This window comes from Nannospalax galili, unplaced genomic scaffold, assembly GCF_000622305.1.
Source record: "Nannospalax galili isolate Female #2095 unplaced genomic scaffold, S.galili_v1.0 scaffold1812, whole genome shotgun sequence".
In the NCBI taxonomy this organism is placed as follows: Eukaryota; Metazoa; Chordata; class Mammalia; order Rodentia; family Spalacidae; genus Nannospalax; species Nannospalax galili.
Window position 1 is genome coordinate 256,589 of NW_008331838.1, and position 27,640 is coordinate 284,228.

At 44.2% G+C, this 27,640-nt stretch overlaps 1 protein-coding gene and 1 pseudogene across 2 annotated transcripts; both read right to left on the reverse strand.

Annotated features, from left to right (window-relative positions):
• Positions 1–2,153: 2,153 nt before the first annotated feature.
• LOC103729046 (zinc finger protein 39) lies at positions 2,154–18,795 on the reverse strand. Of its 2 annotated transcripts, XM_008827016.3 has the most exons (5): positions 18,685–18,795; positions 14,134–14,298; positions 9,393–9,519; positions 7,084–7,176; positions 2,154–4,801 (listed from the first exon to the last, which is right to left on the reverse strand). In XM_008827016.3, exons 1-5 carry the CDS (start codon positions 18,685–18,687, stop codon positions 3,033–3,035), a joined length of 2,157 nt encoding a protein of 718 aa, XP_008825238.1. In that variant the 5' UTR covers positions 18,688–18,795; the 3' UTR covers positions 2,154–3,032. The 2 variants fall into 2 exon arrangements, with proteins under 2 accessions (XP_008825238.1, XP_008825237.1); XM_008827015.3 differs by lacking the exon at positions 14,134–14,298 and having other exon boundaries at positions 2,155–4,801; positions 18,685–18,779.
• LOC115069261 lies at positions 7,525–7,595 on the reverse strand (annotated as a pseudogene).
• Positions 18,796–27,640: the final 8,845 nt, after the last annotated feature.

A 27,640-nucleotide genomic window follows, 5' to 3' on the forward strand; every position in this document is an offset into this window, starting at 1 on the left:
AAGTTTGCTTTTAAAATGGCATTCTTCAACAACTTTGTTGCAAGTTATGTATCCAGACTATTTCTTTGTGCCTGCATCTTCTCATTATTTATATTTTCTGTTGCTATTAGCAACCTGTTTAGAATACTTCAGATAGCTAGCCCTGCAATAATTCTTCCTGGAAATTCGTTGGCTCTCCTTGTTCACCTGATAAATTAATTTCTTGAACTTCTCATTCCCAGAAAACCTAATTTTCTCATTACTATAAAAACTCTTCCATCTTTACTCTTCAATATAGATTTTGCAAAAATGTTATATACTGCATCTATAAAGCATTTATTGGCACGAAATTCTGGGGGCTCACTGCTATTTCAGTGGTGTGATGAGCAGAGTGACTGGAGTAACCATGATCTGAACATTTATTCTTTCGTTGGTAACATCCAAACTCCTCTCAAGTATCTACCATGAAATATACAATTGCTGTCAGCCAGCTGTCTCCTCTTACCTCTGTTTCTGAGCCTGCTACCCATCCTCTCCCCACCTTCCCTAGACTCTGGTAACAGTCATTACTGAGTATTTCGGCTTTGGCGCTATGTGCTACTTTGATCTGGCTTTAATTGCCACCACCTATTTTCTACATCCCATTCCCTTCCTAAAACCAGTGAACAGAAGCAACTGTGTTTTTTGTTGTTGTTGTTGTTGTTTTGGGGGTTTTTTGTTTGGTTGGTTTTTTGTTTTGTTTTGTTTTTGTCTTTTTTGAGACAGGGTCTCCCTGTAGCCCCAGCTGTCCTGGAATTCACTATGTAGTCCAGGCTGGCCTTGAACCCAGAGATCTGCCTGCCTCTGCCTCCCGAGGGCTGGGATTAAAGGCGTGACTGTGTTTTCTATGACTGTAGACTTCTCTTCTTTTAAATTGTCTAATCCTACTTGTGTAGGCTGTACTAAGTTGGAAGACATGGTGGAAACTGTTCAATCACCAGGATCTTTTGGAGATATACATTTTACTCCAGCTGTTAACAATGCTTTTCCCTGACAACTGCCTTGAATAATACATTCTCTTAACTTTGTCTAAATTCATATAAGTAGGACCACAACTTACTAAGTTGCCTAGACATCTGGTCATGCTATTAGTCTTGCCAATTGCAAGGCACACTCAAAAGGAAATGCATACACTCCCCACACAGCTTGGTTCACATACATACCCATACTTCTGTCCTATTTAATGAGAAATACAAAGAAAGAATTTTTTCAAAGAACTTTTCACTCAATTAGATGAAATGAGAACTGTTCAGAGGTCTTGAAATTAATTCAGGTGTCAGTTGTGAACAATTTATGGGCTTATGTATTTCTATATGGATGATGTTTCTATTAGGTTAACTGGCAAGTTTTATATTATCTTCATTAGATAAAAAATCTAGTATGGGCTGAAGGGATGACTCAGTGGGTGAGCTCTTGCAGAGGACTTGGGTTTGGTTCTTAGCACCCATATATGGAGGCTCACAACTGTAACTCCAGCTCCAGAAGATCAGACACCCTCTTCTGGTCTCCATGGGCACTAGGCATGCACATGGTACACACACATGAATGCAGGCAAACACTTATACACCTGAAATCTTGTTTACTTAGGGGACAGCTCCATAGTGTTGGCACATTCACAGTAACAGAAAGGGGAGAGCACACGGTGCACTATCTAAGACAATATGTAAATGAGCAGGACTGGTAGTTGGTGTAAGTTTATGTATGCTGGGTTGGAACTAGGGTCTCCTCATGAATACTAAGCATACACTCTACCACTGGGGTACACTCCCAACCTACTTACTGTATTTAATATACAAAGTGCATATATCTGCTGCAACTATGGTAGGGTCCATCACTGGAATTTTCTATTAATACAAAACACTCAAGTATGTAAATACACGGAAATGTTCTGTGCAATTCAGGCTGTTTAAAAAGCATGCCTGGGGGCTGAAGAGGTGGGTCAGTGATTGAAAGCATTTGCTACTCTCCCAGAGGCTGAGTTCTGTTCTTAGCATCCACATCAGGTGGCTCACAACCACCTGTAACTCCAGCTCCAGGGACTCATGCCCTCTTCTGGCTTCCACAGGCACCTGCACACACATGGCATACACACACCAAATATAAAAAATAAAAACAAAGCTTTAAAAAAAACAAAAAAACAAAAAAAAAAAAACCATGCCTGGCCCCTTGCTAATACCAGCTCCCAAACTCCAATTTTAACCACCACAGATGTTCCCAGACACCAATGCACTCTGGCAGGCAATATTGCACACAGTCTTGGTATTTCCATGTGAAAATTAATATTCAAACAACAGAAACATAGTTTTCCTTCATTACAAACTTCTGAAACAAACCAAAATTTTGCTGAAAGCTTTCACACATCAATTTATCAACATCTAGTTTATTTAGTGTTCAATGAAATGTCCCTGTCTGACAAGACATTCTCAATTTTTTTGCACAGGTTTCCTTTGTGTGAAAATTTTGGAATGTTAAAGGATAAGTTCCCTTATAAAGTTTAAGAAGTGATAAGCTATGGAGGGTTTGCATTGTAATCAAAACATCATGCACAATGAGTCAAGAAAGCATTCCTTACATAAACTAAAAAGGAATATTTGGGGATAATGATGGGACTCTCTGCTCTATAAGTTACATTTGTATTAAGTCAATAGCCATCTACCAATCGCTGCCAAGCCTACCTTACAGGTCATGTTTTCTTCAGGTCTAGAGTCCATGAGAATTCATGGGGAAAAACTTAAAAATGTTTGTATGAGCCAAGTAATGATTATCTCATAAATGTACATACTACTGTAGAGCTGTTACATGGTCTGACACATAGACCACATAATGGAAGCAGTGTCCCAAAGGCAGGCAACCTGTGCTATACAGTTTTTCTGTAGGAGTTTCTTAATGCCTGATAAGGTATGCCTTCTCACAAAACATTGCTCACATTCATTATATTTTTGGACTGTCTCCTGTGTATGAACTGTCTGGTGCCTGGTGATGCTGAATTCTGCTAAAACAGCTTCCAACATTTATTATAGGGGTTCCCTCATGTGCGTTTTCTGATGTACAATGAGGGATGACTTATGGTAGAAAGTTTTCCTACATTCTTGGCATTCAAACCGTTTCTCAGTTTCATGAGTTACCTGATGTCTGTTGAGGTATGACTTCTGGTGAAAGGCCTTTTTACATTTCTGGCACTCATAGGGCTTCTCACCCGTGTGAGTTCTCCGATGTACAGTGAGGTGTGACTTACTGTAGAAAGCTTTCCTACATTCTTCACATGAGTATGGTTTATAACCTGTGTGGCTTCTTTGATGGATTGTGAGAGACGACTTGTGAAGGAACGTTTTCCTGCAGTCTTCACAAGCGTACGGTCTGTCACCTGTGTGATTTCTCTGATGCCTGCTGAGACTGGACTTCTGGTAGAAGGCTTTCCCACATTCTTTACATTCATAGGGTTTCTCACCAGTGTGAGTACCCTGATGCATGCTGAGGTGTGACTTGCGGTGAAAGGTTTTTCCACATACATTACATTCATAAGGTTTCTCACCTCTGTGTGTTTTCAGATGCACAGAGAGGTTTGACTTACGATTGAATGTTTTCTGACACTCTTCACATTCATATGGTTTGTCACCCGTGTGAATTTTCTGATGAATGATGAGGTGTGACTTGGAGTAGAAAGTCTTTCTACATTCTTCACATGTATACGGTTTCTCACCCGTGTGAGTTCTCTGATGTACATTTAGGTCTGAGTTACAGTAGAAAGTTTTCTTACATTTTTTACATTCATAGGGCTTCTCACCTGTGTGAGTTCTCTGATGTATAGTAAGGGATGACTTATGGTAAAACGTTTTCCTACATTCTTTACATCCATAGGGTTTCTCACCTGTATGAATTCTCTGGTGCCTGATAAGGTGTGACTTCCGGTAAAATGATTTTCCACACATATTACATCCATAGGGTTTATAACCTGTGTGGGTTCTCTGATACCTGCTGAGGTTTTGCTTCTGGTTAAAGTTTCTTTCAGATTGGTAAATTTCATAGGGTTTTGCTCCTCTACAGAGTCTCAGAGGCACACTGTGCTGTGTGTTCTGATACAAAAATTTCTCACATTGATTACATCTATATGACCTTCCTCCTGTATGTATTCTCTGTTGTTTTGTATGGTATGATTTCTTAATGAAAGGTCTCTCACAATCACTACATTCGTAATATTTCTGTCCTTTGTGTATTTTCATATGTTTAGTGAGCTCAGACTTTGTACGGAACATCTTCCTACACATACTACATTCAAAAATCTCTTCCCTTACCTGAGTCATCTCTTGGGCATTAAGAGCTACCATATCAGGGACTTTCCCATACTCACTGAATTTATTGGAAGTATGTGTCATGTGAACCCTCTTATGTGTCCATAATGCCCTTGTGCTACAGGCTTCTCCTTGCCCACAACCTTGAAAATGCTGCTGAGTACTTGGAACTTTGTGATGCAAACTAAGAAGCTCCAGATGTGTGGGGGACTTGTTAGTTATAGAACAACCAAGTTCCTCTCCAGCCTGCATGTCATCAGGTCCATTAGGGAGAAGCACATTCTGCCATACATTATGTGCTAGAGGCCACATTCCTGAGGAATTTCCATTCTTTACAGTCAGGCTTGAAACATGTTTAGAGCTCATATTAAATATTTTTCCCAATTCAAATTTCTCCTCAGTTGATGTGTTCCTGTTGGTGACTACAAGGTGCCAAGAATGTCTCTCCTCATTGTCCTGGCTGGTTTCTTTCTGTTCATTTACTTTCTGGACATCTAAAAGAAAACAGAAACAGCCAAATTCATATTACAGCACAAAGGTGAAACTGCCTTCTCATTCTCACTACTTAGGACTTTAAAACAATAATATTGATGCATGGATTTTGCCCCTAATGAGTCAAAAAATTAGACTTTATGATGTAAAATCAAGTTATTTCATTGGTTTAAGATGTTTTATTCCTTTGAAACACAAGGAGAAATCTAATAAAATATTTGCCTACCACCTAGCTGTAGGTTTCAAGACGTTCATGTTCTGCTATTTGTGCTCTCTGTCCCTTTACGCTAGTTCTTTTTTAATAACTAACCCTAATTTCCTTCTCTTTTGGATTGTAATGGCAAGGTTTTCACCAGTTAGCTACTTGTAGGAGGTAGGCACAAATGGTTTGTCTTTCACATGAGCAGAGATATAGTTTAGACTGAGAAAGGACTGATCAATGGGTATTTGGTTTTCATTTTTCTCTACGGGTAGAAGGCAGCTAATTCTATCCCTCCAAATTCCTAGTCAAAATCTATTTTATGCTTCTCAGAAGTATAACAAGTTCAGGAAGCTCCAGTCCAGCTCCCTGCTGGGCTAAAGGATTTTGTTCAGAAAACTAAGCTGTGCCCATCATTCTCTGAAATATGCTTTTATGGATGCTGGTGAGGTTTAGAAAGTTGGCATTTTTTACCCAGATTAAGGTACATGCACCCCTACTTGGTACCTGTTTCCAGAAGCTTTTGTTTTGTATTTAGCTGTCTGCTACATTATAAATGGAGTCTTCTATACAAATCTATTGTCTTCAAATTCTTTCCACAGAGAAGAATGAATGTTAACAACAAACTCCTTTCACACAGAAATATGAGCCTTTCCACATGAAGTCCTTGGTTCACTTACTCCTGTAACACCAAAGACCGAACTGTCCTGTCAAGCCTAAGACCACCCCTCTCCATCCTGGGTGATCTGGACATGCTGAGTATTCCTCACTTTCATGAATTCTGATTCTGTGGGAATAAGACTTGATTCTGGGTCTCTTTTCTGATTTTCTAATCAATCCTTTTGGTAAACGCCTGAATAACTATTTTTAACTATTTTCATTAAGCAACCAGTTTCCAAATCTTGTTATCTACTAATATCATGGTCACTCAACTCTAGGCTTCATGCCCACTTATATATTATGTATACCAAATTTGGAAAAAAGTAATCTCAAGACTAAACTGAGTAATAATCGCCTTAAAATTGCCCTCCCTTTAGACTTTTCCCAAAGGAAACTTCTTTTTGTGATAAAACATTCTTTAAGGCTCTTAGTCTAACTACCAAATATGAAGTGTTTCATTTGTATTTCAACAAAACATAAGCTCTTCATGTGGAGATGCACTTGTTTTATTATTATTTACATATCTCTTTTAAAAGTTCGGTGCCTAGGAGGTTACCAAATACCATGTGCTAAAAGAGCCAACATAGGCACAAAGGGCAGGATGGGAGGGACAGGCTATGAACTGGCAAAAAGAACACCTGAGAAGTGAGACAGAGCAGCTAACCAACCACCGAGACCATCCAGAAAGCGCCACACAGCTGCTGAGATTGGAGCTCAGGGGAATATGCAGCAGAGCAAAACACAGAAGAATGACTTGCATGTAAGAGACCTCCGTGCAGACGGTACACAGGACGTGTTCACATGCATGAGCCTCCCTGCAGACTGTACACAGGACGTGTTTACATGCATGAGCCTCCCTGCAGACTGTACACAGGACGTGTTCACATGTATGAACCTCCGTGCAGACTGTACACAGGACGTGTTCACATGCATGACTCTCCCTGCAGACTGTACACAGGACGTGTTCACATGTATGACCCTCCCTGCAGACTGTACACAGGACGTGTTCACATGTATGACCCTCCCTGCAGACTGTACACAGGACGTGTTCACATGTATGACCCTCCCTGCAGACTGTACACAGGACGTGTTCACATGCATGACTCTCCCTGCAGACTGTACACAGGACATGTTCACATGTATGACCCTCCCTGCAGACTGTACGCAGGAGGTGTTCACATGCATGACCCTCCCTGCAGACTGTACACAGGAGGTGTTCACATGTATGACCCTCCCTGCAGACTGTACACAGGAAGTGCTTACATGTATGACCCTCCCTGCAGACTGTAGACAGTACCTATCTGATGTACGACACCAGCTGTTACCAAGACGAGGACATGTGGAACCAGTGAGAACAGCTCAACATGGCCAGTGTCTGGTGGAGTTTACTCATCCTGGCTCCCTGTCCAGGGTGCATTCACTGACCTGGCAGGCTCTGGTTTGGGACGTTTTCTGCTCTCCATGGCCCAGTTCCCTGCTCCAACTTGAAGATCACCTCAGGTTTGGTAATGCAATGACCTGTTAATGAAAAACAATGTCAGATATCTGCCAAAATGCATGTCACGTGCACTAACAAAAGACAACAGATTTTGGAACTGGGTGATGAGCAGTTCAATCTGAACATCTGTGAGAAGTTTATACTCATGTTCTTTATGGCCTGGAATGTTTATTCATCTTTATAAGTAGTAACCTGAGGAAGAAGTAAAAGCTGGCCCTGGCAGTTCAGGCCTGTGAGCCCAGATGGCTGTGAGGAAGAAGAATATGAGCTCAAGTCTGGGCAGCTTAATAAGACCCTGTTCAAAGTAAAAAGTGAAAACAGTGCTGGTAATAGAGTTCAGTGACAGAGCAGTGTCCTAGTGTGTATGAGGCCCTAAATTGATCCCTAGCATGAAAATAAAGTAATATACTATAGAAATGATCCCTGAAAGTACAGTCTAATATGGCTGGGCATGGTGGCGCACACCTTTAATCCCAGCACTTGGGAGGCAGAGGCAGGCAGATCTCTGTGAGTTCATGGCCAGCCTGGTCTACATAGTGAGTTCCAGGCCAGCTGGGGCTACAGGGAGACCCTGTCTCAAAAAGACCAAAAAAATAAATAAATAAAGAATAAATACAGAAAATATAAAGTAATGCATAATTTGGAACAAGAAACCTAAAGAATGATGGTAAGAAAACTCGAGACAAAATAAAATTCAGTAAGAAAGATAATGGGAAATAAGAGAATTCATGAGATACAGCACTGAAATGAAGCAATCCAGCAGGTGAGATGGCTCAGTAGGGAAAGGCCCTGTCACCAAGCCTTATGACCTGAGTTCCACCCCTGGGACCCACGTTTCAAAGGAGAGAACCAAGTCTCACAAGTTCGTGGCCTCTCTGTGAGTGCCCTAGCACACACATGGGCACACACAGACCAAAAGCAGTTTTAAAAATTGTTGTAGAGCAACCTAAAATTTTATAGCTAAAAACGCAATGAAACTTAAAAGCAAAACAAAAAACCCTGAAAGCCTCAACAGCAGAACTGATCAGGCAGAAGAATAAAGTTTAGAATAATGTGATCTGAATTTAAAATGTAAAAACATTTTTTTTTTTAAATGAAGACTGTCTTTAAGGCTTTTGGTTTAAACATTTGCGTGATTGGTGTTGTAATCCCAGCTTTCAGGAGTCCAGCCTGGGCTATATAGCAAATTCTAGGTGAGCCTGAGCTACATGGTGAAACCCTGTCTCAAAAACTAAACAATGTGGTACAGAGACAATGGAATCCCAGGACCTCACTGGCCAGCCAGCCCAGATGAAACGGTGAGTTTCAGGTTCAGTAAGAGACTTTGTCTCAAGAGAATAAGGTAAGGAGTTAGAGGAAGACAGCCAACATTGTTCTCTGGCCTCTGAATGTTCACACATGGGTATACAAACATTCACACACATGCATACACCATATACTACACACACACAGAATTTAAAGAATAAGGGGCTAAAGAGATGCTCAGCGGTTAAGAGCACTGGACGCTCTTGCAGAGGACCTGGGTTTGCTTCCCAGCCCCCACAGAGTGGCTAACAACCACGTGGAACTCCAGTTCCAGGGGATCTGATGCCCTCTTCTGACCTCCAAGGGCACTGAATGCATATGGGCACTTACATAAATGCATGCGAAACACTCATACACATAAAAATAAATGAATCAAAATATTAAATCCAAATCAATTATTCATTGGGATAAATAGCAAAAAATTGTGTATCATGAGAAATATACAGACATTCAAACCTGAGAAGCTCAGCAGATCCCTAATAAATTTGACCAAAAGAGGTCTGAGTCATAGAATCTATAACCAAACTGTCAAAACAAAAATAAGCATTAAAAGAACACCAGAGTTTTCAACAGAAAGCCAGGTGAGGACACAACAGGCTGATGGAGTAAACATTCTGAAAAACTTTTCAGCCTAGACTACTATACTCAGAAAAGTTAACTTTCAGAAGTTGGGGAGAATTAGACTTTCTAAAACAGCAAAATCTGAAGGAATTCATCATCACTAGATCGGCCTGTGGTGGTTATTCTTGGTTGTCAACCTGATTACATCTGGAATCATCTAAGCTCTGAGAGGTCTGTGGGGGCATTTCCAGTTAATGATTTATTTTATGTGTGTCTATAATGACCACTGAATCTCAGAAATGGTTATTGTTCTACCAACAGAGAAAGAACTTTCATATTACTTGGAATGTCCTTGGGGACAGTCACTCACCCAGGGACACCAGGCTGCTGTAGGTCTCCAGCATCACGTCCCTGTACAGCGTCCTCTGAGCATCATCCAGGTCCTGCCACTCCTCCCAGCTGAAGTCCACAGACACATCCTCAAACGACACCAACTCCTGAAACGAGACATTTCTCCTCAGCCCAAGCCCAGCCTCGGGTCAGAAACAGGATTATGGAATTTGTTATTCTTTGTGAGTGTTTCAAATACAACATATCTTGGTTTATATTCTGTATCATGGGAGAAAAAAAATCACTAGTACCTTGGCTCTGCACTAATTCAGTAAGTCAAAAGAATACTACTATAGAATTTCCCATTCCTAGCAATGGAAAAATTATAGAGCTCAGGGTAAAACATGCACAAGGCCGTTTCAATCTGCAACACTACACACGAAAAGTGGGAGAACATGACGAGGAGGTGGAGGAGGAATGAAATTTAAAATTCTGTTTCAAAAAAACTTGATAATCTAGTCTGAAGACTTATGCGTACCTACACCCTTGAAATAATAAAGACACATGTTCAGCGTAGAACAGCACGAAGGCCGCTCTGTAGCCGCAGGTTATGCTTCACTGAAAGGAGAAACACTCAGATCATGCACATGAATGCGTTCTTATGAATGTACAGCAACAGAAAGCAAGGTGCAAGAGCACAAAGGACACAGGCCGACGGACCTCGAGGTCAGACGCTGCTCCTGGACAGTGCGAAATGGCAACGCGACATCTTCAGGTAACTGATAATCCAGTGATTTTTGCATTAAAAACTTAACCTAATTCCAACAACTTACACTTTGTGTGGTCACTGTTACTAGTAGATTACCTCTAAAGTACATTTATGTAACTCTTAAATTTATCTCCTAAATCCAAGCTTTGCATTTTGAAGTCAGGAAAGGAGAATGGGGAAAGATAAGGGGAGGAACCAGGGTGACAATTACCTCTACTAAGAGACAGAGCATTAAGAACATAGATCAGAGTCATCCTCAACTACACAGTGAGTCGGAGGACAGACTGGGCTACCTGAGACCGTCTCAAGAACAAATAAGCAAGCTGGGCATGGTGGCGCACGCCTTTAATCCCAGCACTCCCGAGGCAGAAGCAGACAGATCTCTGAGATGGAAGCAAGCCTGGTCTCCATAGCAAGTCCCAGGCCTGGTGGGGCTACTGGGGGAGGGGGGAGTAGAGAGAGAGTTTTTACAGGAAGATTAAGATTTTGGAAGGAGCAGAGCCTTGGTGATAGCTGAAGCCACCAAAGTAAGTGAAGTGGCGTCACGAGAACCAGAAACAGAGTCTGCGGAGACACTAGCATCCCGTGACTATGGGAACCAAGAGAGATCCCAAGTATCTTTCCTGGGAACTAGGAGAAGTTCAACACTAAGTGCATTTAACTACGTAGCATTCTCCTACTCTGTGTCAAACCAACAATATCAACAAGGAAGGTCCATCTCTAAAAGTGTTTAGCACTGAATAAGAAGCTCAAAAGAAGAAAAAAATATGAGAACTAGGATTTGCTTATGATTTATAACTCAAAAATACCTGATAATCTCCTGAAAAGTTTCAAACAGGAAGAATTGATAAATTACAGGTATAAAAACTTAAATTCTCCCAGACTTAAGAGGCAGAGACAGGCAGATCTTGGTGAGTTTGAGGCCAGCCTGGTCTACATAGCGAGTTCCAGGGCAGCTGGGGCTACAGGGAGACCCTGTCTCAAAAAGACAAAAAGCAAAACAAAACCCTTAAATTTTTAGGGGGGCTAGAGAATGGCTCAACAGTTAACAGGCTCCTCTTGCAGAGGACATGGGTTCAGTTCCCAGCACCCAAATGGTGGCTAACAACTATCTGTAACTCTAGTTCCAGGGGATCCGACACCCTTTTCTGGCCTCCGTGGGGATTGCATGCACGGGTGCATTTACATACATGCAAGGCAAAATACTCATAAATTTTAAAAATTATGATCTCCACTTATGAGAGCATTCATATCACAAAAGCACTAAAAAATAATCAAACCAAACAGTGGCAATAAGTTCCTGCCCCAAAGAACAAAGAAAGAGAAACAAAGGCCTGTACCTGAGTGCACACACACAGTTCTGCCTGCCATGACCCTGTGGCTCAGAGCACCCAATCAGGATATGTGTGTCCATATACAGGAGACAAACTGAACTGCACGTGGCCCATAAAAGGCCAAGCTTTCCTTTGTGCAGGGCCCTGCTTTAGAGAAATGCCTCTCCTGCAGACAGTACCGGTACAATAAATTGTTCCCTGCGAGCCTTGGGATCCCAGTTTTCTGTTCAGATCACCTACTACAAAACCAAACCAAACCAAACCAAACCAAACTCTAGCCACACGTTTAGCAACAGCATACAAGTATCTGAAGAAAGAGACGGGTTAGGGTGTGAAACAGAAGCTGAGCAGTCAATTTTGTATAACACATGGATTCTCTGTAGTTAATAAAGTACGTTGACAATATTCCAACGGAAGCATAAAATTCATAGACGTGAGCGAAGAGATTTCAACATTTTTACGGACAATTAAAGAAGCAGAAATAAGGTGTGATTAGTTACTTTTCCACTCTCCCAAATCCAGGTCCCTTCTTGTGTTCCTCTGGGGCTTCCGTAACACAGGCCACAGCCTGGATGATTAAACAGCAGATCGAGGCATCAGCTGACACTCGGACAAGGCCTCTCTACAGACTTACAGATGTAGCTTTTTTAATGGCCTCACACTGTACAGTGGAAGAGACATGTCTCCCCCTCCTCTTTGAAAGGCCATTAGTCCTGAGATCAGGAATGAGTCTTATTTAATCGTAGTTACCTTTAGCCCTACTTCCTAACACAGTTACATGTGGCCTTAGGGTAGGCCTCACCATGTGAGCCCTTCCACAGCACTGCCATTCCTAACTCTGATGAAAAGTTAAATACCTTCCTGCAGTTAAACTCAAATATCAGGTTTATAATCCTCCACTTGCCTTGGCTAACCAAATAATATTGTAAATGTGTGTGTGAGTGTGTGTGTATGAGAGAAAGTGTGTGTGTTTGTGCCACAGGATAACCGCATATTCTTCCCTCATACTGTAGAATCCCTAGCCTCCTCCTTTAGAGTCCTGGACCCCAGGTCCTCCTATAAATATCCACTGGTGCAGTTTGTGGGGTCCTTTAAATCAGGCCAGTGGGCAGGGCACAGTCAGATCAGAACCTGGTGTTCCACTTTTAGGGTGTGGACTGCCATTGCCTCTCTGTGGAACTTTATTCTCCTATCTGTGAAATGAAGACAGAAATACACAACTGAATGTGTAGACCTCATCCTGAGCACATCGTAATAATGTAAAGGACAAAATTACCTCCCTCGATAAAGTAAAGACTTGGAGCCAGGGGAGGAGGCTAAGAGATGGTAGACGACCCACCAAAACAAACTGTATGTTCTGGTTTTCAATGTTCAGCTGGTTAACTCTGCTTTGGTATAATCACTGGAATTGCTTAACTTCATTTTGGGATTGTTCTTTGTGCACAGAAACAGTTGGTCTTATTTTTTAAATATTTTGTGTGTATGCGTGTATTGCCTGAATGTAGGTAAGTGCACCTGTGTTGTACAATGCCCACGGAGGACAGAAGGGGCTGTCGGATCCCCTGGAACTGGAGTTATAGATGCTTGTTAGCTGCCATGTGAGTGCTGGGATTTGAACCCAGGCCTTCTGCAAGAACAGCCAGTGTTCTTAACCACTGAGCCATCTCTCCAGACCTTTTTTTTTTGGTTTTTTTGAGACAGGGTCTCCCTCCTGTAGCCGCAGCTGACCTGGAACTTGCTATGTAGACAAGGCTGACCTCGAACTCACAGAGATCCACCTGCCTCTGCCTCCCAAGTGCTGGGATTAAAGGCGTGTGCCACCACACCTGGCCCCAGACCTTATTTTTTATTTTTATCTGTTACTTTGTTCAACCTTTTTAAAAATATTTTTATTTTATGTATTTGAGTGTATTGCCTGCCTGTATGTAAGTGCACCCATGTTGTGCAATGCTGCAGAGGTCAGAAGAGGGCTTCGGATTCCCCTGGAACTGAAGTTAAGGACGGTTCATAGCCGCCATGTGGGTGCTGAGAATCAAACCCAGGTCTTCTGCAACAGCAGTTAGTGCTCTTAACCACTGAGCATCTCTCCAGCCCTCAACTTTTTTATTTCTCTTTTTAGCATCCTGATATCTCCAAGTAGCTATGTTCCAGGTCTCTTCCACTCTACGTGCCTTTTACTTATTTCTGTTGCCAAGGGTCCTAGCCAGCACCTTTAGGACAGTAATGAACAGATGCATGAGAATGGGCATAACTTTTCTAATCTTGGGAAATAAAAATACTGATTTTATCAAGTGTGACTTAAGTACAACGCTCCCTTCTATTCCTACACTGTTGAATTTTTTATCACAAAAGGTAGATTTTTCTCAATTGTGTGTGTGCGTGTGTACGTGCATATGTGCACGTGTGTATGTGTGCACACATGCACTTATGGCACAGCACACTTATGGAGGACAGAGGACAACTTGCAGGTCCCAGAGACTGAACTCAGGTCCTCAGGCTTAGTGGCAAACACCTTTACCCACTGAGACATCTTGGCAACCCTTAGGTGGATTTTTAATTGTACTGATACAATAAATCATGTTTGGGAAAAGGGCATGTTGTAAACATGATTTCATACCATTGGTTTCTAGACAAGCTAAGAGAATAAAGATGGTGATGTTTTATAGTTTCATGTTTACCTTTACTGGTGCCCTGTGTTTTCGGGTTCTATGCCGCTGGGGCCATTTCCAGTGACTGGAAGTGACCAGCCTCTTTTTGTAGCTTCTGCTTTGTCTTCCGGTTTCGGCAGACTGGCTGGGGAGTAGATTCACAGAGCCCTTCATGCTGTCCTGCTGCAAGTTCCTCTGAAAATCACAGTTTTAAAGACAGCATGTGGGGGACTGAGAGCTGCATTTAGACTAGACCCAGTGCAGTGGCACGTGGAACCACCAGCATCCTGTGAGTGAGTCCTGTGAGCGTTACACATTCAATCCTGAGTGAGTGATTCCAGTCAAGGCTTTTGCTTTACATCCTAAAATTGTCATCGTTATGTAAGAGAACAAGTGCTGAAATACCCGAAAATACTGCAAAGCTGTTAAAGATTACAAAGCTCTGCCAAGCGCGGCTCTCACAGCACACGTGACATCCACAGGCAGTCATGAGAGTGATGAAGTGCTACTAACATTCTGAAAAGTTTCTTACGTATGACACAGTCCTAAGTGGACATGTCAGTAATACCAGTTTAAATGTGGGACGTGTGGGACAAATTACAGCAGCAGAACCAGTTAAAGAAGCAGGATTTGGACTTGTTCTACTAACCAGTCTCTGTCCGGTTCTAGTTGAGATTTTTGGCAAAGTTAGAGGAAACGGATTTAAAATGGAAAGTCAACAACCTCTGTGAATAAGTGCACAGGCCCTTTGATGCCCATGGCCACAACTTCCTACAACTATGCCCCAATTCCTACCTTGTCAGCACCACCCAGTAAAACCAGAGTACCACAGCTCCATGAAGGACTAATCTAGTCATTGGGCTGGGGTCGCTGCAATGCAGTCATTTCTGGAAGGCCCTCACACAGCCAGGGGTGCACTTTATTAATCTAGGCAACGGTCAGCCCAATCAAGTTGACAATCAAGATGATCAATCACTCATACTTTGTGAAGTTATGGAGATAGTATAAGATGTGTGTAGGTCCGCTGACATGGCAGGTGATGCACAGACATTTTAAGCTTATTTTACTTTTCAGCTAATGTTGAAGGGTCAAATTAATAGGTATTAAGAAAAAAGTACCCTGGGCTTGGTGGCTCACGCCTATAACTACAGCACTTAAAGATTGGAACAGGAGCACTGCCATACGGTGAGGCCAGTGTGGGCTGCACAGTGAGCTCCTGGCCAGCCTGGGCTACAGAGTAAGCCTCTGCCTCAAAATTTAAACAAAAAACCCATGTCACACTATTCAAAGCATCCATAGATTTAAAACAAAATCTAGGGGCTGGAGGGATGGCTCAGCGGTTAAGAGCACTGGCTGCTTTTGCAAGTGGACCCAGGTTCAGTTCCCAGAGCCCACATGACTGTTAACAATCAGTTAACTCCAGTTCCAGAGGACCTGACAACCTCTTCTGGCACTCACAGACATTGCACAACACAGGTACACTTACATACATGCAGGCAATACACTCATACACATGAAATAAAAATAACAAAATATTTAGGGGCTGGAGAGACAGCTCAGTGGTGAACAGCACTGACTGCTCTTGCAGAGGACCCGGGTTCGATTCCCAGCACCCACATGGCGGCTATGAACCGTCCTTAACTCCAGTTCTAGGGAATCCAAAGCCCTCTTCTGACTTCCACTGCATTGCACGACATGGGTGCACTCACATACATGCAGGCAATACACTTTGAAAAAGAAGACATTAGAGATGGAAAATAAAATCACACCAGAAAGACAAAAATAACAGCACTGACCAAGACATGGACTTGAACCGGCATGAGCTGACAATGAAGCTTAAGTCCATGTCCATCTGGAGAAACTGCAGCTGTGGAACAGGCATGACACTATTCTGCCAAAGGCACACCCTTAAAAACCCTGCAATGTGTACCATGCTAACAAGGGTTAGAGGTCTGGACAATAGTGTGAAACCATGTTTCAAAATACTTTATTACATTTATTTACTTATTTGGGGGTATATACGCATATTATACACACACCACACATGTTAAGATCAGAGGACAACTTTCAGGAGTCAGTTCTATCATGTGAGTACTGGGGATTGAACTCGGGTATCAGATTTTCCAACAAGCACCTTTACCTACTGAACCAATTCACTGGCCAGCCCCTGAAAAAACAAAACTTAACAAGGCACATAAAAAGACAATAAAATCGTGCATTCAGACAAAAAAACTAGTTACAAAGATAACCATTTTCCTCTAGATTAATCTGTAATCAAAATTTCAACATGTCAGGCATGGCAGGGCATGGTGGTGTACACCTGTACTCCAGCATTTGGGAGGCGAAGGCCGAAGGACCAGTAGCTGTTCAAGATCACTCTGGCTACAAAGTACGTTTGAGGCCAGCCTGAGCTCTGTGAGACCCTGCTCAAAAAATAAACAAACACCAACTCAACATGCTTAGTTTTTAATGGATGGAACCAAAATAAACACATAAACACACACACACACACACACACACACACACACACACACAGACAAGAAGCTTCTGCATTATAAAGGAAATGGCAGTGACTATCATTCTCTAAAACTGCTATACATTGTGAAACTCTAACACTGCAATAAGAAAGATTGACGAGGGGCTAGAGAGATGGCTCAGGTTAAGAGCACTGGCTGTTCTTGTAAAGGACCCAAGGTTCAGTTCCCAGCACCCACATGGCAGCTAACAACCATCCATAACTCCAGTTCCAGGATCCACTGCCCTCTCTTGGCCTCTCTGCAGGCACTGCACAACATGAGTGCACTTACATACATGCAGGCAAAACACCCATACACATAAAAATAAAACATTTTTTAAAAAAGATCAAGGAATCAGCTGGGTATGGTAGCACATGCCTTTAATCCCAGCACTTGGGAGGCAGAGGTAGGTGGATCTCTGAGTTCAAGGCCAGCCTGGTTTACATAGCGAGTTCCAGGCCAGCTGGGAGACCCTGTCTCAAAAAAATCAATCAATCAATCAATCAATCAATCAATAAATAAATAAATAGATCAAGGAATCACAACACAAAATCCAGATGACCCATATGGGTGTGGATGTGAGAAACGTTTCTATGGTTAAATTAACAGAAAGGCCTATATAAATCTAACCATATAAAAATTTAATTGTGAATGAGTTAAACTACCTAATAAAAGGGCACATGATAGAGCACATGCCCCAAATCAATAAAAGAAGAGCAGATGTTGGGTTGGGGCATAGTTAGTGACAGAGCACATGCCCCAAATCAAGGAGACCCTACATTTTGTCCCCAGGGCAAAACCAAAGGCCGATGCCAGGGGAGGTGATGTTGGAAATACAGCAGGGTGCTCCTGACTCCACCATGGACACACTGGATAGATATCTACTCATTTCAAGCCCCCTGACAGTCCTAAATGAGCTGTCTCAAGTCCACTGAACACAGTGAAGGTTTATGATCATAACCACTCCCAAGTGCTTCCTCCAAGTGGATCAAACAGCTGTCATCCCTCAGGGTCAGGGCATGGAGTGACAAACTCCAGGGGTTCAGTTTCTCTGTGGAAGGAATTAATTTCTGACAGCTGGGCTCTGTGAACCTGCATTGGGGAATGAATACAGCCAAAGGAGCAACAGACATCTGGCACCCTAAGAGGGAACACTGCACCTCTAGAGCCCTGCCAGGCAGCTTTACCCCACCAACAACTCTAGGTCTACCAACTCCTCCTGCAAGGAGCTTGCACAGGCAGAGTCCCAACGTTGACATCTTCCCTTGGAGGAATCCTGTTCGAAACTTCCAGGCTTTAAGAGCTAAAGGCCTGGATAAAGCTGCCTAGACCAGAGTGGATGTGCACGTGCTTCCCCGGGCATGGGGGCTCCTGCCTGTTATCTCAGCACTCTGGTGGTGGCTGAGGCTGGAGGATCATCTGGGTTACAGACTTTGGAAGCAGGTGTCCCAAAGACTATGGATATGGAAAAGGGATGGCTGAGCTCCCATGTTCACTGCACTACGGACAGAGGCCGACACACAGAAACACTGGAATGCCTTCACAATGAGGGAAGGTCAGGACACGCCTCAGCCTGGGGCTCCATCACTCCTCACACCTCACCCCACACCTCAGGATGCTCCACACAGGACCTGGGTGACATCCTAGACACCAGCACACCACACAGGTGACATCCCAGACACCAGACAGGTGACATCCTAGATACCAGACACGTGACATCCCAGACACCAGACAGGTGACATCCCAGACACCACACAGGTGACATCATAAACCCCAGACAGGTGACGTCATAGACACCAGCACACCACACAGGTGACATCCCAGGCACCAGACAGGTGACATCATAGACACCATGGCAGACAGGTGACGTCACACACACAGCAGCTGAGTCAGGACTGGAAGAGGGAGGCGGTGAGGACAGACCCTGGAGTCTCCAGCACGGCCGGGACCGAGACCGACAGTGCGCACAGCTCAGTCCCGCAGCATCTGCACACCGCACCACCGAAGGGCACGAGGGCCCGCGCCGGCCGGTTCCCGCCGGTTCTCGGTCCCCGGCCACACTCACCATAGCGCCTGCAGCCGACAGGCCCCGGACTCACGACCTCGGAGCTTTGAGATGGGACCGAGAATCAAGATGGCGGCCGCAGACAAAGCCCCGCGGACCGTGAAGGCCCGCCCCTTCCCCGGGATACAGCTCCTATTGGACAGTGTCCCAGTCCCCGCCCCTCGGCGCCCTGAGTGACAGGAGAGCGCACAAACCGGAGGCTGGGCGAAGCCAGAGCGGCAGGACCGGCTGCCGTTGGGTGGGTTTTTTTTGTTGGGTTTTGTGTTTTGTTTTTCCGAGACCTGCTGGTCGCTCAGGCGGGCTTCGAGTTCGTGGCAATCCTCCTGCCTCAGCTCCCGAGAGCGAAAATTGCAGGTGTGGGCCGCCCTGCGCTGGGCTAAGGACCCTGCGTTTATCCCCTCTATAATGTTATGAGTTACGTATAGGAATGTGTTAACAAATGGAAGTAAAATGATAGTTATTTTTAAATTTCCAGTTGCTTTTCTGATTCTTGTTTGTGAATAAAAGTCACCAGAAAAAACCTTCGGTCTTCAAACTGGACTTTCTCCTGCAAAGCTGATCAAACGATTAGAATTTCCATAAATGTGGAGAGTTTAGAATGTTGCAGGTCCAGAGCCTAATTACCATTTGTCTCTGGTCATATCTAGCCCCCTAAACAGCCAGTCCTTGTCCACCTTTGTTTCTGATCTAACATCCTATGACTAACAGATAAAAACCTTTTAAGATGTATTAGCAGACCACCAGGTCTCACCAATCAAAAAGCTAAGACTGTCATCAGATAGCATCTGAGACCTATAGTAAAAAACCCCTCGCTTTGCTGCGACCAGCCTATTGAATGTCTCCTCCAACGTATTTGAAAAGTGTCTTGATTTATGACTTTTCTTTGTCATTACTATAAAAATGTAACTGTTATCATGCGGAACATGGCATTTGGGGTAATCTGAATCTGTGTTCCTGGGCCATGGTCACTCACATTTGGCTCCGGAATAACGTCTTATTCCCTTTGAGGGGAGAGTTATGCTTTTGTCAACATGTTTCTTTGAACAAAGACACAGTCTGCAGAAGCAGATGTCAAATACACATAAAATGTGAGGTACAGTTGTAATTTTAAATATTCTGGCATTTGCATAAAAAATCAATGGGATTAAATTGATTGTAATATATTGTAATGTTGATGATAATATATCCAAAATATCGATGTAAACTTTATTCCTGGCACTAAACCTTCATAAAACAGTGTATTCATGGCTTGAGCACCTCTCTGTTCTTGGCACTGTGAAATGAAGGTCCTAGAACACTGCAGCTCCTGAAACTACACGGCTGACTGAGTAGAACACCTGTGGTGGTTGGAGCATTGGAATGTTACTGGTCCAGAGTCAAATTATCTTGGACTAATCTTCATCTCCCTTCATCACCCACGTTTTTGTTCTACTTGACATTGATCCAAGAGTTGGCTCCTAGCTAAGTAAAGGAGGGTGGGCCATGATGGATCACGAGCCAGTCAATTTGCTCTAAATTAGCCCCATGACCATAACACATGACTTGATTACCTCTTGGGTTGGGCAGAGGGAGCTTGCCTCAAATGACAGAACACCATGGAAGTGTTTAGATGAATCAGTTGTTTGAGACAGGGTCTCCTTGTAGCCCCCGCTGGCCTGGAACTCACTATGTAGACCAGACTGGCCTTGATCTCACAGCATTCTGCCTGCCTCTGCCTCCTAAGTGCTGTGATAAAAGGCGTGTGCCACCATGCCTGGCACATGAATGGTTTATAGTCTGAAAACAGAAAATCACAGGAGCCCAGAGATATGTCTCAGCATGTTACAGCCCTTCCTCTATGACTAGAGACCTTAGTTTGATCCCCAGAACCCACATGATGCAAAGAACTGACTCCTAAAAGTTGTCCTTCTGATCTCCACATGTGCATCATGACATACACACACAAATAAACATAATGAAACATTTTTTAAAAGGAAGGACATAAATCAATGCATTTACTGTCCTTGAGCAACTACAGTACAAATCAAAGACACGTGGCTAAAAACATTTAACAAACCAGAGCGAATGTAGAAAAGATGTATTTTCATTTTTTATGTGTATGAGTGTATTGCCTGCATGTATGTAAGTGCACCTGTGTCGTGCAGTGCCTGTGGAGCTCAGAAGAGGACATCAGATCCCCTAGAACTGGAGTTACAGATGGTTGTTAGCCACTATGTAGGTACCGGGATTTGAACCTGGATCTTCTGCAAGAGCAGCCAGTGTTCTTAACTGTTGAGCCATCTGTCCAGCCCAGAAAAGATTTTTTAAGAAAAAAAAATTGTTAAAGAAAATAGATTTAAAAGAGACCAAGACTCACCCCTGAGGAGGAATGGGAATTCTTTTATGAGAGTTAAAGGAAGTTCCTTGGTCTTATTTCATGTGTCATTTGTGTGGGGTCTCTATCTAGACAGATAACTGGGCATCTCACTGTATTAAGTGGTAAATTTTACAGTCCCAGGTATCTTTCATGAGATTGACCATTTGAGATTAGTCACCATGGGCCAATAAACTCTAGGATCTTAGTATTTGTATGGCATCACACGTCACTGATGTCAGGCTCCAAGAAGTCAGGGCCTGGTTGTTTAAGTGTGGGAATTTTTTTTTTTTTGCCTTTGTTTTTGACAGTTCTTCCCCACTTGCAAATCAGCAAATCATTGGTGAGGGACGAAGGTCATCTTCTGGAGTCTTTACAGCAGAGAAGAGGCATTGGGTACCATTAGTTGGCATTACTGAGGCATCACAAGGTTGTAGGAGGTGGGGGAAGTGACTGTCATCAGAGGCTGGAGGCTGGACTGTGACATTGTGTGGAGGTTCAGAAGTTCTCATTGGGGTCAGATAAGCACCAATGTCAATGGTGATAGCTGATAGTCCTGAGACACCACATCTGGTGTTTGGAAGATAACAAACATACCAGGAGGTTAAATAAACGAAGGCTGAAAGGAGAGTTATGTGAGTGAGTGAGCCCAGGAGAGGCAGTAACCAGGAACACAGCTGCATGCCTTTCAAAATGGCCATCCCTTGAAGGATCTCTGTTAAATTGGATGTCTAGTCTCTTAATTTCTTAGCTCCATCTGATGCTATCCCCAGTTAACTAATGCGGAGGCAGCATTCTTCTCTCAGGCCGGACATCTACCCCCTGGGTCTTCCATAAGTATGTCAAGGGCATAGTGATGGTGGAGATACAGCGAGGTAAGAGATCAATCTGGTAATGAAGGACATCAAGGGTGACTGAGATGTGGTCTAGTCCTCGCTTTGATGGTTAAAATCTTGACTATCAACGTGATAGATCTAGAATTATCTAGGAGACGAACCTCTGAGTGTGTCCCTGGGGACATTTCTAGATTGGTTTAACCAAGGTTGGAAGATCCACCCCTCAGCGTGACTGGTAGGATTCCAAGGGCTGGTGTCTCAGGCTGAAGAAAAGGCAGAGAATAAGCAGGGCACTAGCACACACCTCACTCTTCTCCCTGCCTGAAGACTCCTTGTAACCAGCCACCTCACCCTCTCCTTCCAGGCCATCCCTCCATGGTGAACTGCATCTTCAAACTGTGAACCAAAACAAACTTTCCTTCCTTGAATCTGGCTTCATCAAATTGAGAGTTTTGTTTAGTGTTTTGTCAGGTGTGCAGAGAGCACATGCCTGAGACCTGACTTGGAATTGTATATTGTCTTGGCATTGGAGCTGTTTGAGAGGCAGACACGTCCTGTCTAACAGGAGGGTGTAGTTGCATGATGGGGGAACCCACAGGAACAGACCTCCTTGCGGCCTTTACTACTAAGGGGACACGTCTTAGGAGGTCAACAGCTGCTAACGCCATGCACTCAGCGGACAAGGGCGATGTAAAGAAGCAAGATTTGTGTTTATATTTGGCCATGAGTGTGTTGGAAGGACGGGTAAGATGGGGGTTCTGTTGGAAATTCATATGGAGGGAGATTGTTAATTGAGTCCATGCCAACGGAGAGAGGGGACAAATGCTGCCAGTTTCTAAAAGTAGAAATTCCCATAGGTTAAGGGCACACAAAGGCAAGGGTTGGGTACTTGAGTCTGATTACATTGTGGTTCTTCAGGAGATGGAGACAGGGGAGCAGCTGCAGAGCCTGGGAATGGGAGTAGGAGGAAAACAAAAGCTTCAGGAACGATGTCTGACACTGGTGGTTATGAAGGCAAGAAGCCACTCTACGTCCAGCACGGCAGCCCAGGGATGAAGACTCTCAGTAAGTGATGATCTCAGACCAGGGGTACAGTCTCCTTGAAGGAACGGACCAAATCCCTTAACTCTAAACTCTGGATGGGTGAACCTGTTATTCAATGCCCTCAGGGGTCAGAAGAGGGCATTGGATTCCCCTGGACTGGAGTTTTGGAAGGTTGTTAACTGCCATGAGGGTGCTGGGAATTGAACCCAGGTTCTCTGCAAGAGCAGCCAGTGCCCTTAACCAGTGAGCTATCTCTCCAGTCCCAGTACTGTGGGGTCTTAAAAACAGACTGAGAGAAGGGTGGAGGAGGACTGCTGAGTCTCAAGTGTGAAAGACCACTTAAAGGTTAGACAACCCTCTCAGCCCCTCCAGAAGGTTAAGAGTGACAAGCAACATGAAGATCCTGATTTTGAGACCTTCACTTACTCCCTGAGTGACTTTGGAAATGGAAGCCAAGCCATTATCAGATGATAGGGACTGGGGGACCCAAAGAGAGGAATAATGTGTTCTCTGAGGGCAGTGGTCACTGCTGTGGTCCTGTATTTAGTGGGAATGCCTCTATCCACTTGAACCAGTGAGGGTATCCACTAGAACTAGTAGATATTTCAGCACCTTTTCTAGAGACATGTCGGTGAAATCCGTTTTCCAGTCTTCCCTGGCATAGTTTCCCTGTGCTGGATGGACTATCCCAGAATGGGAGTTTGATGCCCTTTTAGATAGGATTCACCAGATTGGACAAGGTCCAGAAATAGATTGAGGTCAGAGGAATTTCTGTTCCCATGGAGAGATGCTTAATTAGAATTGGAGAGCTCTGCTTTCCCCTCCCCCAATGTGTGGCTTGATGAAAACTGTTCCGGGTCCAGATTCTATGTCCTCTGTAAGCCCCACTATTGCACACCCTGAAAGTCCAGGTCCTGCCTCCGTAACACGGCTACCATCTGTGAACCAGGTGGCCTCGGGTTAGGAAAATGGAGAATCTTATAAATCTGGTCCAGCCCTACAGGTAAGGTAGACTGTCTCCACACAGGATGTTGTAGAGGGGTCTGGGGTTAGGGTCTGAAAGCAAAGTAGAGATTTAAAGTTTGGCAAGGTTGTAGAGTAAACTCTAGATTTGTGAGAGAAGAGTCTGGCACTTCCTGTGCCTGCTGTCTAAAGGCCTACAGGCTGGGCATTTCAAGGACCTGGTGAAGTAAGCCATCATACTCTGTCCCAGGGTTAAGTTAGAAGTCTTCCTGGGACCAGATCCTAGCCCCCTCCCCAACAGGAACTCTCCAGCTGCCCAGGGGCCCAAGAGACCAAAGGCCATCCCTCCTTCAGGTCTCATCAGAGCCCTGCCAGCTGCCTGACTGGGACCCTCCAGTTGCCCTATCTGCCCTTGATACCCAGGACCAGTCCACTCTGCCAGGGGAAACTTGTTCCAAGCTCCTTCACAAAGCCACTGTAAGCACCAGACTATATCTGACAAACAGACCTGGGATAAGAAGTTGTAGCCCTAAGTAACAGAGTAAATGACATCTCAACTCTGCTATGAATCAGCCCCCTTTTGAACACTGTAACCACCTCTGCTGAAAGAAGGTCAGTGACTTCAACAAAGGAAGGAAGTAAAGACATAACCAAGGGACTAACTCAGCTTGTACAAATCCCAGTGCAGTAATAAAACACACACACACGCACGCACGCACGCACGCACGCGCGCGCACACACACACACACACACACACAGTGACATTTTTCCTCCAAAAATACAGGTCCCACAGTAATGGCCCCTAATGAAAATGCCTTGGAAAAACTTACAAAGACTTCAAAAGAGTGATTATAAGTTTAAATAACTCAAAGAAGACAAAGATGAAGAAAATAATAAGTCTTCCTGACCAAGAGAGCCATTGCCCTGAGGTCAGTCCCATGCTATTGAGTGTAAAGTGTTGGGAAGACCCAGAAATTTGATGCCATGCACCCTCTTTTACTCATGTATATAGAGAGAAAGGGGGTTCTGTAAGGTCAAGTGGGGCTGATGCCGGGCAGAGGTACGTATCCATTTTAGGACAAAACAAGAATTTCTGGATCCAGCCCAGCATCTCTCCTATCTCCCGCGAGCCCTCCTAGAGGGGTTAGCTATCAGGCCACACTGGGATTCCAGATTCAGAAAAATCTTGCCATGCACAATAAAGTGCTTAATAGCTGTTTTGTGAATAGAGTTCCCATAGATAAAGTGGGATCCTTTTGGTCACTGGAAAGTCTCTTTGTAGCTGGGGTTTGTATAAAGTCCCAGGAACTGAGCCTATTAAAGGGAGACTTACTTGGGTCTTTAAAGGATAAACCTTTTATTCACATGAAGCCAGGTTTTGAATTGTTAGGACAGTGTTTTGATCTGAAGCAGGTTTTTCTGGGATGTACATGAAAGTCATCTACATACTGAAGGAGGTTACTCTCAGGAGGAAAAATTAAGAGAGGACATGTCTTTGACTGGGACCTGTCCGAAAACCTGGGGGCCATTCTGAAACTCCTGAGAATAGGCAGCCCAGGTGAGCTGCTGGGCAGCCACAGTGAGGGGTCCTGCCATTTGAGTGAAAATAAGATCTGAGCGTCTGAATGAACAAAAATACAGGAGACAGCATCCTTAGAGCCTAACACTATGAACCAGGAGGCAATGAACAGTATCTGCTCCAAGATAGTGTGTCGATTGGACCATTGTGACAGGAGTGACTGTTAGTGAGTATTGAGGAATAGACCTAGCCTAGACTTCAGGGTGGAGTTCCTGGACGAAATAGAGGTCACAGGGGGCTGGAGAGATGGCTCAGCAGTTAAGAGCACTGACTGCTCTTGCAGAGGACCTGGGTTCAATTCCCAGCACCCACATGGCGGCTACGAACCGTTCTTAACTCCAGTTCTAGAGGAATCCGAAGCCCTCTTCTGACCTCCGCAGCATTGCACGACACGGGTGCTCTCACATACATGCAGGCAATACACTCATACACATAAAATAAAAATAATAAATGAAATATTTTTAATTCCTTATCCTATATTGATAAGGAATTTAATCTTGGCCCCTGCCACACCTGGGTTTCATCCATAGAAACAGAGACTTCTTTGAGAGGCTTATGCCCTCAGAGGCCCGCCAGTCCTCCAATTCCAGGAGTCCTCAGCCTAAGAACAAAATCAGGGGTGTGTGTCCTTTTGCAGGGTTAACTGAAATGTGAGGTCCTTAGATGGAGGCTGGCCTTCTACCACGAGAAAGAGAGGGACATTCCCTCCTCGTGTGGTTTCAGACATAGCGCCATGAGGCTTACAGCCCAGTGGCTTTGGCACTTCTGGCTGAAATGTCCCGGCCCACTGCCACAATAACAGAAGAGTCCTTTGTCCTGAGGTCACTGCTTTAGTTCCTGTGACTGAGTCATGTGGCCGCTAGATGGAGCCCTAGGATTTCCTGAGACAGGCAGAGACCAGGTACCTGTGGCATAAACTGAGCTTGCTGTTGATCTCTTTCCTCCTCAGGTTTGTCTTGGCTCTAGAAATCTCCCTGTGGTTATTAAGGACCTTGACGGCCATGTCTAATAAAGAGGAACAAAGGATCTGAGATCCTCACCAGCTTCTGGAGCTTTTGTCCAGTATTTGGAGAGGCTTGGGTCATACAGTACAGCCAGGACAGCTTGACCTGACTCTCGGCATCCAGGTTGGTATGCTTGCACATGGCTTTAGCGGCTTAGACTGGAAGAGAACAAGGTTCTCAGAAGCTCCCTGTTATCTCCTGCAACATGTCACAGTTAATGGGTTTAACAACAGCCTTTTGATTATCTCTAATAGACAGGCAATCATATGGTCTCAGTAGGTCCTTTTGTTGAGCTCAGTCTGTGATGTGCTCTCTTAGATTATATAAGACAGTGGTTTTCAGACTGTGCCTTGCTCTGAGAGACTCCATTTAAAAGCAGCTTTTGACTCCATTTTGAGTGGAGCATGACTGTGCACACAGGACACACAAATGGCACCATCTGTCCAGCATGCTCCATGCAGCACAGAATAACAAATGATTTATTCTTGGGAGTAGAAAGGGTACGTCCATTACTGTAGTGAATTAAGACTGTAGGGGCAGACAGATGTCTTAAAACCACAGCAGGGAGACTAGGTTCAAGAACTTGTCAGACATTCCAGACAAAGAAAGAATGTAACTCTCTTACCTTGTAAAGAGCGCACACTGGGCACTGCATGGTGATGCCCCCCACCAGGCCTTTCATCTGACCCCTCCAGGACCCCAAGGTGTGTGTATCAAGGACTGATAGAGAACTCCTGTCTCAGAACTTTGGCTCTGCTCTGTCCTCGCTGTTGATGCGGCCACTCAACTCCCGTCTGCCCACCTGCCTGCACATTGTCCTGTTTACCTGTCTGGACCCCTGTCCATCTGTCCACTCATTTGTCCTCTGGCCCCACCCTAACCCTCTGAAGCTCGAGTCAAGTCTGCAGCTTTGCTGTCAATCAAACCTGTGACCCAGAGAAGCTCTGTTTCCCAGCTGTGGCCTCTTGGGCTTCCGAAGCTTTTTTAACCCTTTGTAGTAACCCTATAACACACACACACACACACCACACACACATACACACAACACACACACACATACACACCACACACACCACACACACAGACACAGACACACACATACACACACACAGACACCACACACATGCATACACACACAGAGACACACACACAGACACACACACAGACACACACACAC